Genomic DNA, 17,965 nt, shown 5'->3' with positions numbered 1-17,965 from the left:
CAAGTAGAAATCTCAGCCTTTTTGCAGCTCACTCCCATGGGGAATCTTCTTTGTCAGCCAGTATTGGGGAAAGGGGTGGGAGGAATGTCCCAGGGAAAAAGAAGGGATCATGAAGAGTTTTCATGGGAGTCCAAAGAAAGATTCTAAATGCTTCGTTATCCTATCTTGTACTCTACATCTTCCAGTGTTTGTTTAAACGCCTGACTGGACAATACGTGTGTTATGTTTAATGGCTCTGTTAATTACGTTTCTTTCTTGTTTTACATTTTGCAGTTATCTATTCCCTTGAAAAATCAAGATGACCTGGATAAAGCGGTAGATATCTTGGACCGAAGCTCAAATGTGAAAAGCCTTAGAATATTACTGCTGTCCCAGGACAGAAACCATGTAAGTAACCAATTTTGTGACACTGCAACTAAGTGAAATGCTTGAGATTTTTCACCTTGAGATCCTTATGTCCCCTAGTTAAAGAGCCTTGCACTGCAGTGGTACTCCAGTAAGAGAAGCAATATAAAGTAGTAAGACTGCTATGCTCCACATTCAAATAACCTCTTTGCTTGGACTTTACTAGTAAGTATTGGCTTAATTTTTTTCCTGGTTCAGCAGACTTTTAAGAGTTAAAATTAGTATAAATAGAGCCTCAGAAGCATCCCCTGGTAAACTAGACCAGGTCATCTTAGTGGATTTGGTTCATAGAGTTGATTTTTGATTTTGATTAGATAGCACATACTGTGTGAATTTTATAACTTAATATTTGTTTGGCTGGGTTTTTGACAGTATTTTGATTAGAGTAGGTGGTGTCCCTATAAGAACAAGGTGGGGCACTTGCTAGTAGAGTGTTTGGAGGAAACTGAGTGCAACATATGGGACACTTTGCCTGTGTGCCCAGAGAGCAGAAGGCCCTTCCCTTGTAAACTCTTCAAGGTCAAAACTTGATTTTACCTCACCATTCCAGAAAGCAAGCCTTATTTTTGAAGGTATAATATTAGCACTTCTTGGGGGAGTGGACGCCTCATGAGCTACAGAGCCTTTCAGCTTGTAGGTCGCTAGTTTGAATCCAGCCTAATTCAGCAGGAAGCTGCTCCCATCTGATGGATGTTTACTTCTGCCGGTATGAGATGAGCTTAAAGGGTCTCAGTTCCAGCTCCCACATCAGAAACTTGCTGTGCTTTGCACTGAGACACCATGAAAACCCGTGTTCCATCGGGAGAGTTTTCCCCCAAAGCGCTCCATGTTAGGGCTAAGCCATACTGGCAGGACGGAGGCTTGTGCTGCTTGCTGCTATAGGAAAACAGAGGACACAGTGAGTCAACAGCCCTAGTGAATTATGTCCACCAGCATAAGATCCACACAACTTTTTTAAAGCTAAAGTTTATGGTTAAATGCAAATAGCTAATAACGTGCAGAGAATGGTACATGGAGCTGCACAAAAAGTTACTCTAAATGTAGCTGCTATCAAATCCTGAAAGTTCATTTCTATTAAATTCTGTAGGACTTCTCCATAAGGATGAGTGCTCAGCACACCTGTAATTCTTGGAGAGGTCAGATTTAAGGACCTAAAGGTACTTCAGCATCTCTCAAACATCACCGTCCATGTTAGATAAAAGTACAATGACCTTCAGATATGGTTTAACACCACCACTGTGCAATCAGGAAATAGCCTGTAAAAAAGAGCCTTACATTTTTGGTATTGGAGAAGAAACAATCATGTTTTTACTGCCCTCTGTTAACTTGAATGTTTTCAGGCTACTAATAGGTGTAAGAGATTATCCAAACTTTACACAAGCCACCAGTGACCACCTGCAGTAAAGAATGAATTCTCCTCCCCTCACCAACCATTAGTCAGTGCTGTGATGATGTTCTCTATTAGTTGTTTTTTCCTCTTCTGCTGGAAGCAGAAGCAAATTGTTGCACAGCAAGGGCTTCAGCAAGTGCCACTACTTCCCCTCTCCTCTGACTTCCTCTTCAGATCCAAGCTGCTTGACAAGAGAGCCCTGCATGTGATAAAGCAAAAGCCCATGAGCCTGAAGGAGGCTTCTTGGCTGCATGATCTCATCCGAGCGAGGCAGCGGGAAGCATTTTTTCCTGAAGTACAGGATGCAGATTTTGTTTTGGTTGGGCTCTCTCTTCTTTTTTGGGGATGGAAAGGTGATGCAGTGACTTTGGCACAAATGTGTGTGTAAAACTAACCTAGTTTTACTGCACTAGCTGTGACTTTACTGGTGAGAGACTGAGTTTACGACAGTACTTATATTCATTTAATATTGTACCTCTTGCCAGGGCAGCTATGCACCTTATCCTTTTAAAAAGAAACTCTGCCTTTGATCCTTTCTACCAGTACAGATGCTGATGGTAGGAACTGCTATAGCCAATCACCTGAGCTTGTAGAGAAGATTGAGTAGTAGGGCTAGATCCCCATTGGATTTTGGCGTAACACCATTGACTTCAGTGGAGTTACATCAATATAGAATAGCTGAGGATCTGGTCCATAGAAAAAAACTCCAAATAAAAAAAATTGAGAGATAAAGAGAACTTGAGACAAGGTAATAGCTACCCCCACTCCAATCCCTACCTCAAAAGTGTTGTGCCTTGGTGGGAAAAAAATGTATCCTGCTGTTCACCAAGCTCTGGCTTTGGTGTGCCACCAGGGAATCCAGCCCTACAGGTGAGGGCTCTCAACAGAAAATGTCCTGCAGAGTTAGTAAGGCTGGCCTAACCGATCTCAGCTGCTGCTGCAGCTATAGGTGGGAAGGCAATGTCTGAGAGAATTTGACTTGTATGTTGCCAGCGATTAGTGATTTGCAGTCTCTGGTCAGCTGCAGGGAGGGGCAGGGTGAAGAGGAGAGCTGTTGGGCATTTAAATAAAAGGTATCTACCCAATTTGTTGTAAACATCTGTCTTAGAGAATCCTGTGGTAGGCTGAAGACTAGATCCTTATCTACCGGGTTAGATGAACAATATCCCCAAACCCTTCATTAAAATACAGAGCCTCCCTTTGTCACTGGAAGAATTAATGCTGGTAATTTATCTCTAGTTGCTTAGGCACCTTTATGAAGCAGTCAGAGGACAGTGGATTACACCATCAGCGTTAGCTTAACTGCAACCACAACTAGCATCTGTTTACTGCTTTAGCCTCCCTTCCATAGAAAACACCTTCACAAGATCTGAGAGAACTGGCTTTGTGTCTGTATCTAACTACAGTCAGGTGTGTTGATGACATTCTTAGTAGGGCTATCTGTTCCTGTTGAAGATTCATCCATGCCCTTCACTCTTGCTACCCCTTCTGCCCCCAAAAACAGTGCTCTCCATGTTCCTTTAATAGCTGGGTAGATGCATGGTGGGATTGGCCTCACTCTGCTCCCATTGAAATAATGTGTTTTACCATTATTTCAATGAGAGCAGAGTTACGCCAACACTGAGTGCCTTTGGAAATCCTATTCATGGTGTCTAGCAGGGCTCTATATCACCTCAGTTCTCCTGCATATGTCCTTCAGACCCTGTGAGGCTCTGTTCAGCTGCACCACCTTAGGATCTGAAAAAAACTGATTTGGGGGTAAGCTTAGTTCCCTCTTTCTTTTTTTCACCTTAAAATCAAGCCATTACTTTTTAATATTTTGCATGCTGTGTATCGTAATATAAGGTGCAGTGGTTGGGTAGTTAAGGCACTTGACTACAATCCTGAAGGTCGTGGGTTCCAGTCTCACACTGACTTCCCCTTCACCCAGCTGCAAAATGGGTCTGTGATCTATTGGGTGAGGGTAGTCAAAGGTGGTTAGATGTGATGTCGGCCTCATCACCCCTTGTGTACCATTGGCTGTGAAACAGACATGCCTTAACCCTGTCAGCCCAATAAGCTATTGGCTTAGGGACTTTGATTTTGTATAGTGATATCGTCAGATTTTATATACAAGTTACACACTGCAACATTCATAGTCTTCTAATGTAAAATGAAGCACTCAAAAGGTTGCCTGTGAAAATGTAATTCAGCTCCCTTGTGCATATGCAGTACGAAACCGTCTTTAATTACATGGTCACATACTGTTTTTTCCCACAGGATCCCTGCTTCATTCAGAGGATAGAAGGTTGTTCGTAGGACCCCTTCCTCATTTGTTCCAGAATTTGGAAGGTTTATATGAGGCAGGGGATTGCAGGAAGAGAAAGAATGGTCTCAGGTTTAAGAAAGTTGAATGTTACCTTGGAGAACTGGATTCAAACCCTGCCTCTCCAGAAAAATTTCTGTATGATGCTAAGCAAGGCATTTTAACCCAACTTCTCCTAGGTGGTCACTTTCATTGTGTTCTCATTTTCTGGATGCCCAACTTCGGACTCTGGGATCTAATCACCAGAAGTACTGATCATACTCAGCTGCAACCGAAGGCAATAGACATGTAAATTACTATGTAATGCTAAATACTCTGAAAAATCAGGTCCTAGGTGTCTCAAAATGAGCACCCAAAATTAGTGAACAATTTTGACCTTAATTTTTCTGTGCCTCGGTTTCCCATTTATAAAACATGAATAGCCCTCCAACTTCACATTGGTGATGTGAAAATAAGATAATATTTTTGAAGCACTCAGATACTATAGTGATAAGCACCATAGAAAAGACCACAAGGAAATTAAAATTCTGCCCTCGGAGCAGCATCTGAATAGTGTGCTATAATAAGGCTTGGAGTGACACCACTCAACAATGAGGATAAAACAAAATATTGAATAGTTACTCCATCTATTCCTTGACTCACTTAGAGATCCTGAGGAAATATGATCATGTAATTAAAGACTATATCATAGTTCATACATGCAGGGGGGCTGGATTAAGGTTGCCCAGGCAATCTTAATTCTGAGATTTCCTAATTTGTGTGTGTGACTATGTAATTTTAATGTAGATTGTGTGCAATTTCCTAGCTTGTTAAAAAACAGAAAAAACAAATTCCATCATGTGGAATCACATTGATGCCCACATGGCTTGTCAACGGGATTGGAGCCTTTAAATCCATAACTCAGTCTCTGGCACTTGAGTTGATGGAGTAACTGATAACAGTAGTAGGTTGTCATCCTCTGTAGTTACTAGAGGAGGACAAAACATAGTTTAAGGGATCTCCAGGTCATCCAGTCTCACCTGTATATCACAGCCCACTAAACGCCACCCAGCCACTCCCACACCAAGCTCATCAACCAGAACTAGATCAACATACACTTTGCCAGTGGGTTTCAGATACCTGCTGACACCAAAGGAATGGTGAGCCTTGGGTTCCATTCCAGATTGTTCTCTAGTGGTCAGAACCTTCTCCACCTGTTTCGTCCTGTAATCGGGAAGCTTGCCCTGCTGCTACCTGTATTGTTCCTGCTCTCTGCATGAAAAGGACTTCAGTCTTCAGGGCTGTCATTCATGCACCTTCTTGTTAGCAGTAAAATTCATAGTTCTGAAAATGTGTCCGGGCTGCTCAATTTCTGCTTTCTCTTCTCTCCCAACAGACTAGTTCTTCACCACATTCGGGGCTGCCCAAACAAGTCAGGATCAAAACTTCCCAATCTATGGGGGATGTGAACACAGCCTACCAGCCACCAGAGCCCAGAAGTAGGCTCCTGTCTGTCAGTGAGTATTTCTCACCACTTCCCAGCCATCTTCGTATTCTTAGCCATGTGTATCCATTGGGCGTTCGTGTTCATGCTGTCAAAGGAGACAGTTCTGAGAAATCTATTGACTGATTGTAGGAATATTCCTAGGACAAAATAATTCCTTATCAAAAGCCCTTTATACGTTTGTGATAGAATAGTAAGGAATATTGATGTAATCTGTTGAACAGCTAAAGAGTTACTAAGTGGGATGTCCCAGAAATTCATTGAGGTTAGAGGTTTGGAAAGGCCATATTTAGTCCATTAAACCTTTTTATTTAGACTGACATTTAAGTCCAGGAAACTACAATGAATTAAATCTTGGGTTCTGGCATCCATCAGCCATCCTGATTAAAGCTTTACTAGGAATATAGGAGTTGCCATAGCAGATCAGACCAGAGTCCTGCATATTCTGATATCTCTGATAGTGGCTAGTATCAGATGATCAAACAAAGGGTGAATACAGTAGGTAGCTGGGGCCTGCCCCATTCAGAATAATAAGAAAATCAGAGTAAAGAAATGTACCTGCCTTTCATTTCTCAAGCTTATTCACAGCTGCTATTCTAATTAATTCATGTTTCAGTTGAAAGATCGTTTCAGGGCTGCTGACTGTAGCAGACATGCACTTTTCAGTAATGAGTTCCAAAGCAGCTGCATTTCATTCGGCAGTAGGGCAGCCACAAGAGAGCACTGAAGGTCACTTCCATAATGAAAACCTAATTCTTGTGTGCTGCTGATTATCAGCTCCCATTCATTTCATTTGAAGTTCTGGGTGCTCAGTACTTCCCAGGAAGCTCTTGCTGTGCCAGGTCCTTAGCTGTACACACATTCATTAAGGCGAATTATAGTGCCCTATTTAATTTGTTGACCTAAAGCTACCATGAATGTGTAAATTTATCCGTGACCCCTGCTTGCAATGGCTTTGACTAGTTTGAGCTGCTTATCTGTAATGTTCCCTTGCATATTGTAAAGTATTTTTGCGATCTGTGGGTGAGAAGTGCTAAGAGCTGTTCCTATTATTAAAGGCTGTAAACTTTTAATGTGAAAAAGGAAAAAACAGACTCTGAGACACCCCTTGAAAGCTGTTTGGACAGAAATGCCATCCGCAAATGTGACTTATAAATAAGCTTCTTTTGTGTGTGAAATCTTGATGTGTAATTATAGAATCATAAAAATGTAGGGCTAGAAGCAACCTTGAGGTCATTTTAGTCCATCCCACAGTACTGAGGCAGGACCAAGTATACCTTTCAGGGGTTCTCACAACAAATTTTTTGGTGGCCTCCAAAAGTGCAGCCACCGACTCTTGCTGGTGGCCGGTATGACAATTTTTCTGAAAAACTTTGTTTTTCCTAAAGCTAATTAATCTGCACATATACCTGTCCAAATCATTGTAATTTATTTATGTAGGGTTTTTTTTTCAGACTCAATAACAACAATGTACAGTTGTCTATTCTTTACTGAACCTAAACAGAATAGAAACATAAATAAGGTGTTTTGCATGTTGTCTTTTTGTTGTTGTTCCTTTTGCTTTTTTGTTTTTTGTTTTTTAATAGAATTGCTAGCTAGTAAGTCTGGGTCTGTGAAAAGTGATATTTGTACGTTTGTTAATATCACTTTTGACAGCAGCAGACTTGTTAGCTAGCTGGGAGGCAGTGCAAAGTGATATTAACAAACACACAAATATCACTTTTTACAGCAGACTTACTCAGCCCTGGCAAGCCAGGTGGCAAGCAGGCACCTCATTTGTAGCCCAAAAATAAACCTTGAGAAGCCTCCATTCCTGTCACTGATATGGTTGTACTCTAGCCTATAGAGCAGTCTAGATCTCTGGAAGGTGGCTGCTCTTTCTCCCCTCCTCCCCCCACCCCCTTTTTAATTTGTGGTGAGGAATGTAACCCAGTTTCCTGGAGGATTTCAAGCTCTGCTTTTATGCCAGATGTAGATGGGAGGCTAATACAGAGCAGTGTGCTGCTGTGATGGTTTAGATGTGCAGAATACACCTGTGTGGATACCCATCATATAAAGCAGGCAGTCTGCCTGCTATGCAAGTGAGGTTTCTGAAGTAAAGATAAGTTTTATAAAAACAAAAAACAAAACTGAAAATGGTAAGCGCTGTCTGGCAGCACTTGTTTTTTTTCCACTCACTTCCTTTGATATACATTGATTTAGAACCGACTTCCTTTTCCTGCCCAGTGATGGTGACCTTTCCACAATAGCAGCTGGCCTGAAGCCAGTGGGACTTGGGCTCCCTTCATCAAGCCATGGCATTGTATCAGAAAAAGTGAAAGTGTGCTCTCCTGACTCCGCCCAGCTATACAGCATGCTCTCCTGTTTATCTTGGTTCTGATTGGTTGCCAGTGTCATGTGACCCCCGTAGGCTTTCTTGGAAAATCAGGCAGTAATTTTTTTAAAAAGCAAATGTAAATTGTTTCACATGTTTGGATGCCCGATGCATTCCAAGTTATCTCACAGCATGTACGTTGCCCTGATTTCAGTTTACTATCACAAGTGTAATAAACTGGGGGGTGGGGAGGTTAGTAATAGCTGAATGAAATATTGTCATTAGGAAGGCACTTGCCAGTTTTCATGTGCCTATTGTAGCAGCTGGGCATATTGCATAGGTTAAAGACAGCATCATATAAGCGCACAAGTCTGGGAGTTCTTATCTTCCCAGTTCTGCTGCTGACTCACTCTGTCACCTTGGGGAAGTCACCTTGGTCCAGATACTTTTTCTCAAGGTCCTGAGCACTCACAACTTGAGTCAGGGGGAGCTGTAAGTGCTTAGCCTAGCCCTTCTGGTAATCAGGATCTTACCCTAGCTTGGCCTGTCCAGCCCCATCCTTCCCCCCGTGAAGTGTCCGTATCCTTATCCCCTCCTTTATGAAGCACTCTGAGAAGCACAGAAAGAAGAATGCTGAGGATTAGGCTACCCTCAGTAAACAGCGTACTCTCTGCGCTCACACACACACTGTAGTCAAGCAGATGCTTGACCAGAAACCTCTTACAGTAAGTACCACAGTGCCCTAAGTTCAAGTAAAATGTGATGTGCTCTTAATTTTTCCCTAGAAATCGTTCTCCTGTCCTCTAGTCATTGACTCATTCAGGTTGGTTGAGACTAAAGCATTAATCTTTGCAGTGCAGTCTTCAAGCTATTTATGCAGTACCGATCTCAGGTGGCAAGGAGGAGATTGCTGGGTGTGCTTACTAATGCAACCCAGCACTGCTTCAGGTCTCCCATAATGTATTTTTAATGAAACGCTAAATGTTGGGATGGCTAGCGCACATGATGCTCGTTAGGCGTCGGTGATGCTGCTGCTCAAACTAAATGGCGCTGTATTTTGCATGTAGTAATTAATAATGGCTGTCCTGACAGGAGCATTTGGTGTAGGCAGAAGCTGATCAGGCAGCAAGGGGATAATGCTTCCATTATGTGGTCAGGGTAGCAAGGAGGCCCTCTGCCTTTGAGTGCTCTTCACTCTCCTTCCAGCACTGAGATAGTGGAGGCAGCACCTGGAGTGTCATGAGGTCTGTTTCAAAAAGGAGAAGAGGGCAGGATAGATAGCTGTGATCTGTTGGGGCTCAGGGGCTTCACAGGTGACTCTTGCATGGTATTTTAAACAGCAGTTCTTTTGTTTGTTGAATTATTCACTTGCCAGCAATGCAGCCACTGTATTGAGTAGCACCTATGAGCTCAGTCTCTGCACATACCTGTTACGATAGCTCCAGAATTGCTCTCATCATCGTGAATGTTTGAGTGCTCCAGACTTCAGGCTGTTCCTGACTTTCTTGTCTTTATGTACATGCACACAATCTCTTCATTAAGCATCTGGATAATAAACCTCCCTCTGTGTCTGTGGTCCAGGTTCTCAGAACACAGGCCGAAGTTCACCTCCCCCAGGGTATGTTCCAGAGAGGCAACAGCGAATTGCTCGCCAGGGGTCTTACACCAGCATAAACAGTGAAGGCGAGTTCATCCCAGAGACCAGTGAACAGTGTGTGAGTATAAACGTGTGGGTGGTGGGGAATAAATCCAGTAAGCACCAACACTGCTGGCAGTCTTTCCTGTGCCTGCCTTCATCCTAGAATATTCACCAGCAAACAGCTGCTGCCTGCTTGTTCAGTTAAACTCTGCACCTATAAATGTTGTGTATGTACCACTCCAGTGCAGCCCTTGAAACCCTCTGCTATATTGCCAGGAGCAATCCCTAGGCATAACCTGTGAAGGCTCGCCACCTATCAGTGAGCTCCTCTGTGTACCCTTGACACGCATGCCCAGGGTCATCACCCCCGGCTCTGTGATCTTTTCCTGTCTGAGCAGAGACTGCAGAGACTCTCACACACCAGGAAGCGGGGCCACAGTGCATCTTGTGAGTGGAGAGGTCGGTTAGGGAACAGAATCTCTGCTGCTGCTGGAGTCAAATGGGGCCCCAGATGGGAGCTGGGAGATGGCACTCACATTGGCAAGGCTGGGGGGGTGGGACAGCTCTATACATTGTGAAGGCTGACTGGTCTCCAGTATGATGTATATTTCCTTCCTTAAATATACAAACACAGACTGTATGACTCTAACCATATCGTGCATGTCAGGGCTCTCCATTATCTAAAATAACATGGTGGCTCCGAACTGCTGCAACCATAATCCCAACAAGTCCTCTGGGGGGGTGAAAGATGGGGTGTACTTTCTAAATAGATCCCCTCCCTTTCTGGACTTACCCCAGTCACTCACTCTGGACGAGCAATGGTGACCGCTGCATCCTTCGATGCAGCATTTTATGTGGCAACATCAACTCGGCTTACTATTGCAGTTTGATTACCTTGTTTTACAGATGTTGGACCCTCTAAGCAGTGCTGAAAATTCCATATCAGGAAGTTGTCAGTCCTTGGACAGATCAGCAGACAGGTACAGACCGACTGATAAGAGGTCTTATGTGATCAAATTGTGATGAGGTTGTGTAAAGGTCAGTTTATTTTGCACTTTAAATCATTTTACTTAGAGACAATAGGATCGTAGTCCTACATAATTTCCCAATATACTTCCCAGAGAGAATTGACTGCATTTTAAGATTATGGTTTTGCCAGAAAATAAAATAAATGAATTAAATGGGGCTTAAATAGCTTGTTTGTTTAAAATACAGCCTTTCAGTGTATGCAGATTGTGTGGGGTTAGACTGTCGGAGAACGTCTGGCTACAGGGTACTGAAATTTGACAAGACACTACTTTTAAAAAAAAAAAAACACAAATATTGGGACGTTACGCGACATATCATTACACTAGATCAGTGTGGTTTATAAAATGATGTCGCATTTATTCCAAAGGGAAATGAGGGATTTCTCTCCCTCCTCCTGGAGGAGTTCAGCTTCCTTCCCCTCTCTGCATGTTGCTAAATTCCCCCCTGCTGGCAATAGGAGCACTTGGCTGCTCCCTGCGGGGGTTGGCCAGGATCTAGGAAGGCTAAGAAAGAAATCTTTTATTAGGGAATCTGAAAGGTGGGTAAGCCTCACTCCATCTAAACCTATTTAGGAGAAATGGATGTGAGAAGCCTGGTTTTGTTGCCAAGACTAGATTTGTGTAACCACCCACCTTAACCTCTTGGGAGACTTTGACAAAGGTTTCCGCCACTGCTGCCAATGAAGGGGCTACTCTTCAGCATGGTCACAGAATTCCATGTGTTGGGGAGGAGCAGGAGAGAGAGACTCAAAAGATGCTGTTAACCATGTTCATACTTTGGCAAGGTGGCTGCTTTTGGTCATATATAGAGAGAAGTGTATGTTGACCTGTATAGTAGGGGAAACTCTGTCAAACCAGTAACAGACTTTCTGTCCCAGAGAGCAAACAGTCTAGGCGCACAAGCTGGACCAGCAGGGGTGATGGCAGGGGAGATTGAACCTAGCTAACTTGGGTTTAGCCGGGTTTTAACTTTTAACTTTCATAACATAAAAGCAGGAAATAAATTACTGCAGCATCAGTCGTATTGCTGTGTAGCATCTTGGCTTTCTGTTGCTTCTGGGCCAGAGGTTTGAGACCTGCACTTACCCATCTGGAGCTGAATTAACTTGCAGTGTCCACTGCTGTAAATATCTTCTGAAATGGCTTGTGATCTTTTTTTAAATAGCCCTTCTTTTCGGAAATCACGGATGTCCAGAGCACAAAGCTACCCCGACAACAGACAGGAATTCTCAGGTATATCAGCACCTAGTATAAAAAGCATCCGTTATAGGTATTAATACAGGTTCTGACTTTAGTGTAGCTAATTTATGTGCAGATATTAGTCTCACTCCTTATATTTTCTGTTTTTTGGTGGTTATCCCCCCTTTGTTTGCTGGATACATCTAGAGAACTTTTCAATGAAAAGCTATGAATTTACTGCCTTTTCCTATGAAGCCTGCTGATTGCGGAATGTGCTGCCATTAGAACTTGTTTACATTGCATAAGGAGTCTCACTCTCTGCTCCTTCTTACCCGTTACCAGATCGTGAGAATCAAATATATGACAAAGCAGGGAAAGGGGGGACGTACCCTCGGCGCTACCATGTCTCCATGCAACACAAAGATTACAGTGACGGTGAGTATGTTGCAGCCCTTCGCCTCTTGGGTTGAAATTGGAGGGGAAGGAGGCAGCAGCTCCAGAGGTGAGCCAGCACCTTTGAGTGGCTGTGGGAAACTTAACAACTAGGGCACAAAGGTAACTCCTCTATTTGGAGAGCCTCACCACACACAGCTTCCTTGTGTGCACAGTTGGTGCCATGCATGGTGGTGGTAGCTCAAGATGCATGCTGCCATGTGTGATACCAAGTTTCCCTACTGATGCAGGCTTGCTATCCTTTGCTCCATCTCTGCCCTCCCTCTCTGAGGGCATCCTTGCTGAACAGTGCCTTCCCTGGGATGATGAATAAGCACCTTGGCCACAGGCTGGAGACTGTAACATAAAGAGGCTTCTACCTTGGGGATCCCCTCTGCTATTTTTATCCTGCGTGGATCTTTGGCACCAGCTATACCTCGTCCGGCTCCCTTTAAAGAGTCTTTAAAGCTTCCTTTTAGTAAGACACTGATGGATTTAAAGGAATAAGTCTGTTAGATGACCTGCTGGCTGCTTGGGTAATTTTAGAGATTAAGTTAGTCTTAGCCTGCATACCCTAGTTAACTACCCCTTGTGCTGTGCTGTGTTTGTAAGCCTGGGGTGTTATCTGGCAAGCCAGTCTCTGTCCTCTTACTGCAGCCTGTGTGGCCATTAGCAAGCTTCGGAGCTTGCATGGCAGCTTGCCCACTAAGGCTCCTCAAACTTTGCTTTAATTTAAGAGTAAATTCCTGTTTGGAGCTTGGTGAGGCTGCAGAGGAGGTATGCCTCAGAGTGAGGGCAGTAAAGTGACTCCCCCTCCTGTCTCTCTTGATTATGATTGAGGGTAAGTTGTCCTGCGCTCAAGTAGCATACTCTGAATGTGCATGTTTCAGTGTGTGACCTGCACTGTGGTGGATTTCACACGTCTGGTTTCCCCTTCCCCCAGGACTCAGGCTCTGGCCATGCTTTCCTGTTTGTGCCTAGGTTATTTGGCAACACTTAACGGTCTCCTCCTCTCCCTCTTCCCCGTTGTTAATATCTTCAGGCCGGAGGACGTTCCCCCGGATACGGCGGCACCAAGGGAACCTATTCACGCTAGTGCCATCAAGCCGCTCCTTGAGCACCAACGGGGAGAATCTGGGCCTGGCATTGCAGTACCTGGACCCCCGTGGGCGCCTGCGGAGTGCTGACAGTGAGAATGCCCTTACCGTGCAGGAAAGGAACATTCCAACCAAATGTAAGTGTCAGGTGCCAAAGCAGCCAATCTGGGACATCTGGGTGCTGAGGGAAGGCAGCATGGATGAGGGGAGAAGGCTCTTAATTTAGTGGACCTGGAATTGGTGTCCATCTGTCCAAGAGCTTCACTAGGACAAACTGCTCCAAAGCCATGCAGCCTCAGGGTTGCATTTGAACATGGCCATCTACTCTGGCTCCTCTGGTCGATGGGTCCTGATGCTTAGAAATGAATTGTCTCAGAGCTTGGTGCTCCTTCTGCTCCCACCTGTGGTGGGAGAAGCCAGTGAGAGTCCAGCTAGGAAAGCATTTCCAGACTTAGAATATCAGGCTTGTTTTCTGTTTCCCAGTCAGTGTCCTGGTCACACTGTTCAGCAATTCCCATTTTGGTACATTATGATCTGACTGTGTAAGAGAAATTCCAGTAACTGGTTATGCCTGAAATAGCTCTAGTGTCACTAAATAAGAACATGTGGATTTAAAAATACTTTGACAGCAGTCCCTAAAATACCCAGCACTGTTCCTCTCCATGATCCGTACCAGCAGTGGTCTGTTTGCTGCAAGCTCACGCTGAAAGAATTGGCTTTCCTATTAAAAAGCATTGGCAATTCTGCTACAAGGTAAAATCTGAAATCAGCTGAATCCAGGTGATGTCCAGGATTTTTAAGCAGTTCTTAAAGAGCTGTTTATTTCATTGGTACTGTTTATCTTGTGTAGAATGAGGCTTGCAGACTATAGTATATTACTAATTAAGAATTATTTTTGTTTTTGTGATTCCTGGTAGTAAGTTTTATTTCCATGTTAATGGAACCCTGGACTTGTTTGGGAATGTTTCAGTTTGTAAAGAATAAAAATATCCAAGTTATTTCCTCATAAAAATAGGTACGAAAGGACAAAGTGTTAGAATGTGGAGAGCATCAAAGATCTTGTGCAGTAACTTTGAAAGTTTTTAGTTTAGTACAAATGTAGGGGTTAACTGTTTAAAGCAAAGTAACTAGATCAAATGTATCTCTTTAAAACATTGACTCCCAATAGCAAAGTCAATTCTTTATGCCTCTTTGCATCCTCAAATTGGCTGCTTGCTGCTTGTTTTTTATAACGAAAATACTTTGTTTACAGACTTTTCTTCGTAATTAGAGGCAAAGTGGGGGTAAAACACTACCCCCCTGATTTAGTGTTACTCCCGTTTCTCTCTCTGTGCTGGTGTAAGTGACTGCAAATATGTAGTTCAGTGGAAAACTGAGCTCAGTTATTAGAATCTGACACCAGCGTTTCCTATTTATACAGAACAAAGGTTTTGTCCCCTCACAAAACACTCCTCTAGCCAGAATTGTGATAAGACCCCTGGAAATGGTGTCAAAACATCTCATCCTTATTGTCATTTCCAGCAGGAAAGAACTGATCTTAGGGCTTGTCTACACTGGCACTTTACAGCGCTGCAACTGTCTCACTCGGGGTGTGAAAAAACACCCCCCTGAGCGCAGCAAGTTTCAGCGCTGTAAAGCGCCAGTGTAGACAGTGCACCAGCGCTGGGAGCCAACTACACAAGCCACGTTAAAGTGCTGCCAGTGTAAATTAGCCCTTAGCAAGACACCCAGCTCCTTTTTATTCCCTGCAGGGAGCAACTGTGGCAAGATTAGGGATTTAATATTCACCTCCCTCCCCCTAAGGTAATAGCAACTTCTCCTGAGTGGATGCTGAGAGGGAGGAAATGCTGCATTCCAAAGCAATAGACCACTTACCTGGCCAGAGATGATGGCTGCATTCCAATGGATTTATCTCCGTGGAACCCCTGATGGAGTGAAGCGTCGCTAAGTTCAATGAAACAACTTGGGACATATGCTCCAAGTGGCATTTCGTTATGTTGTGTTCCATGTGTTCATTTTAGCATGAGTGTGATTCAGTGATTAGAGCAGGGGTCTAGGAGTGCATGTTGGAGCCCTGAATTTTAGTCAGGGTTCTGCCACTGACTCACCGACCTCGGGAGAGTCACTTCCCAGCTGTAAAATGGATATTGAAATCTCTTTGTAATAGGATTGATGTTTGTACAGCACCTTGTGATCTTCAACTAGCACTGTAACAGGGCAAATTATGATTGTTTGCAGCTCCAAGTGCCCCAATAAACTGGCGACGAGGGAAACTTCTGGGACAGGGTGCCTTTGGTCGTGTGTACTTGTGCTACGATGTGGACACTGGCAGAGAGCTTGCAGCTAAACAGGTCCAGTTTGACCCAGACAGTCCTGAAACAAGCAAGGTATTTGACAGAACTCCTCAAAGCTGCCAAACCTAACCATGCAGACTGAGATTTTGTCTGTCTCTCTGGAAGCTAACATCTTCCGCTGCCTGTGCTAGGGCTCCAGGCTGCAAGGAGTCATTTAAAAATCACTCTTCTGTTAGTGTTGAGAATAGCTTAAGCTTGAAACTGAAATCTATTTCCTTACTCTACTTTTGGCCCTCCATCCCCTACTGGCTTGTTGCCAAGTTCCTTGTGGGTGCTGAGTGGCTACCATTGGCCTTGTTAGACAAAAGTGCATGAGAAAAACTGACACTGAGACATTTGGGGGTTTGACATACAATTTTGTGTTTGCGAAGCCCCCTTAAGGGTAAAAAAATGGTAAATCTTATGTTGACCCATTACAGGAAGTTTCTAAAGATTTATTATTCTCTAAACAAGCTGAACTTGGATATCTAACTTCTTGGCCAAAAGGAAGACTGTACGTCGAGGCTAAGAACTTGGCTCTCTTACCAGTTTTAACTGGCATTCCAGTTGAAATGGGAGCAGGGGGCCATTGGGTGCATGGCCTGCAAGAGTAATGGAGTAACTTGCTGATGCCTGCACCGTGACTCTAATGTGCATTGCCATCAGGGGCCTCCTTGCCAGTTTAACATGCCAGCTTCCCAACATCTAGCGAGTTCACTGTGAGGCGGGAGAATTGGTCCATGAAGATTTGATTGTTCTAACTGAGCAATGGGGATTAGGATCCCAATTTAAGTGAGGCCCTGACCATAGTGGGCCCTCATTTACACCGTATCTCTGCTGTAAATCAGACGGTGATGCTGGGCCAAGGGAGAACAGGCTGGAATGTGTTTTGGAGGCGCTGACACCCCAAACCTGATTTCATTTATCTGTGTAGTGGCTAGTTCCTCCCTCTTGAAAAGATGCAACCTCTCCACAAATGAGAGAGAGAAATCTGGCCTGTGGCAGAGGAGACTGTTGCAGGGTGTGGAGGACTGAATCAGTGGGAATGCTTGTGGGGAGGGGGCTGGGGGTGGGTGGGGGGGTGGGGACGACATGCTGCTGTTCTACAAACCAGTTGTGCTCTGATACCTTTAATGGTCAGCGTGTTCATTCTCTGGGAGAATCCGATGTGTTTCCTGTGCAGTCAGGATCTCTGATTCAGCCTGAAATTGTTGGATAGCCCTTCTGCCATTGTACTATAAAACCCTGTTGCATCTGTGACAAGGAAAAAGGAGAGAATCTTCATGTGTGTGGTTGCAGACGCTTTAGATCCTACAAGATAAGCATCCCTTCCTAAGCTTGAATTCGAGTAAAACTCACTAGCACAAATCTGGGCAGGAAACCAGTGATTGAAATTCTTAGGTTAAGGGCGTCTAAGAAATACCTTGGTATCTAAAGGGCTGAGGATACTACACACTCACTCCTAGCACATCTGCAGGGCTTTATATTCAGTTACTGTTTTAAAAAACAAACAAAAACCTCACAACCCTCCAGTCCAGGAGGAAGGGACTATTCCCATGTTACAGCTGGCGAAATAATTTGTTTTTTTGAATGACTTGGCCAAAGCCATGCAGTAAGACATTGGTAGTTAAGACTAGAAGCCAGGAGTTCCTGGTACTCGGCCCACTGGACAGCACTGCCTGTCTGCTAGACCTTATTACATGTGAAGCACCTGCAATCACACGTACAAACTTTTTACACAATAAACATTAACCTGGTAGTGGCTAGAACATTAGCTTTTTCCAGGGTCTGCCTTAGCTAATGCCATCCGGAGGATAGATTTACACGGAGCCCACAGATACAAGGGGTCAGATTAGTAGCATCGTGGAAGTGTCATGGGCAAGGGTTGTTGAAATGGGGTGGTCCTTATGAACTGTACCTAACCTGCTCTCTCAACATCTGTAGGAAGTGAGCGCTCTGGAGTGTGAGATCCAGCTACTGAAGAATCTCCAGCATGACCGCATTGTTCAGTATTATGGCTGCCTCCGGGACCGAGCGGAGAAGACCTTGACCATTTTCATGGAGTATATGCCTGGGGTAAGAGAGCAAACATCCTCTAGAATTGTCGTCCTTGCCTGTTACTCTGACCAGGTCACCCCACGCTTCAAACCTTCTCAACTGGTTCCTCCTTCTGAACGTTTTAAGTTCAACCTTGGTGGCCTGTCACAGCTCTGCCCCCCCTACTTCTCCATTTTTCTTATGGAAGTATCCCAGTCTCAACCACCCACTTGTCCATTTCTCCCACATCACCTTCCTATATTCTGTGCATGGAACAGTCTCCCTGAACTCTCTAAGGCCATGCCTCTCTATTCCTTTAAATG

General features: G+C 44.1%; 1 protein-coding gene across 1 annotated transcript in view; it reads left to right on the top strand.

Moving 5' to 3' along the window:
* MAP3K3 (mitogen-activated protein kinase kinase kinase 3) overlaps positions 1-17,965 on the top strand; it is a 40,616-nt gene that overhangs the window by 14,947 nt on the left and 7,704 nt on the right. Inside the window, exons 5-13 of the mRNA XM_065422521.1 lie at positions 274-387; positions 5,476-5,596; positions 9,479-9,612; positions 10,443-10,516; positions 11,730-11,797; positions 12,086-12,178; positions 13,218-13,409; positions 15,511-15,659; positions 17,550-17,681. Coding sequence (XP_065278593.1) covers positions 274-387; positions 5,476-5,596; positions 9,479-9,612; positions 10,443-10,516; positions 11,730-11,797; positions 12,086-12,178; positions 13,218-13,409; positions 15,511-15,659; positions 17,550-17,681 — 1,077 coding nt within the window. The remainder of the gene's footprint in view (positions 1-273; positions 388-5,475; positions 5,597-9,478; positions 9,613-10,442; positions 10,517-11,729; positions 11,798-12,085; positions 12,179-13,217; positions 13,410-15,510; positions 15,660-17,549; positions 17,682-17,965) is intronic.

This window comes from Emys orbicularis, chromosome 25 (genome assembly GCF_028017835.1).
Source record: "Emys orbicularis isolate rEmyOrb1 chromosome 25, rEmyOrb1.hap1, whole genome shotgun sequence".
NCBI classification, from domain to species: Eukaryota; Metazoa; Chordata; order Testudines; family Emydidae; genus Emys; species Emys orbicularis.
The sequence above is the reverse complement of the archived record's forward strand: the minus strand, read 5'-3'. Positions and strand labels throughout refer to the sequence as shown.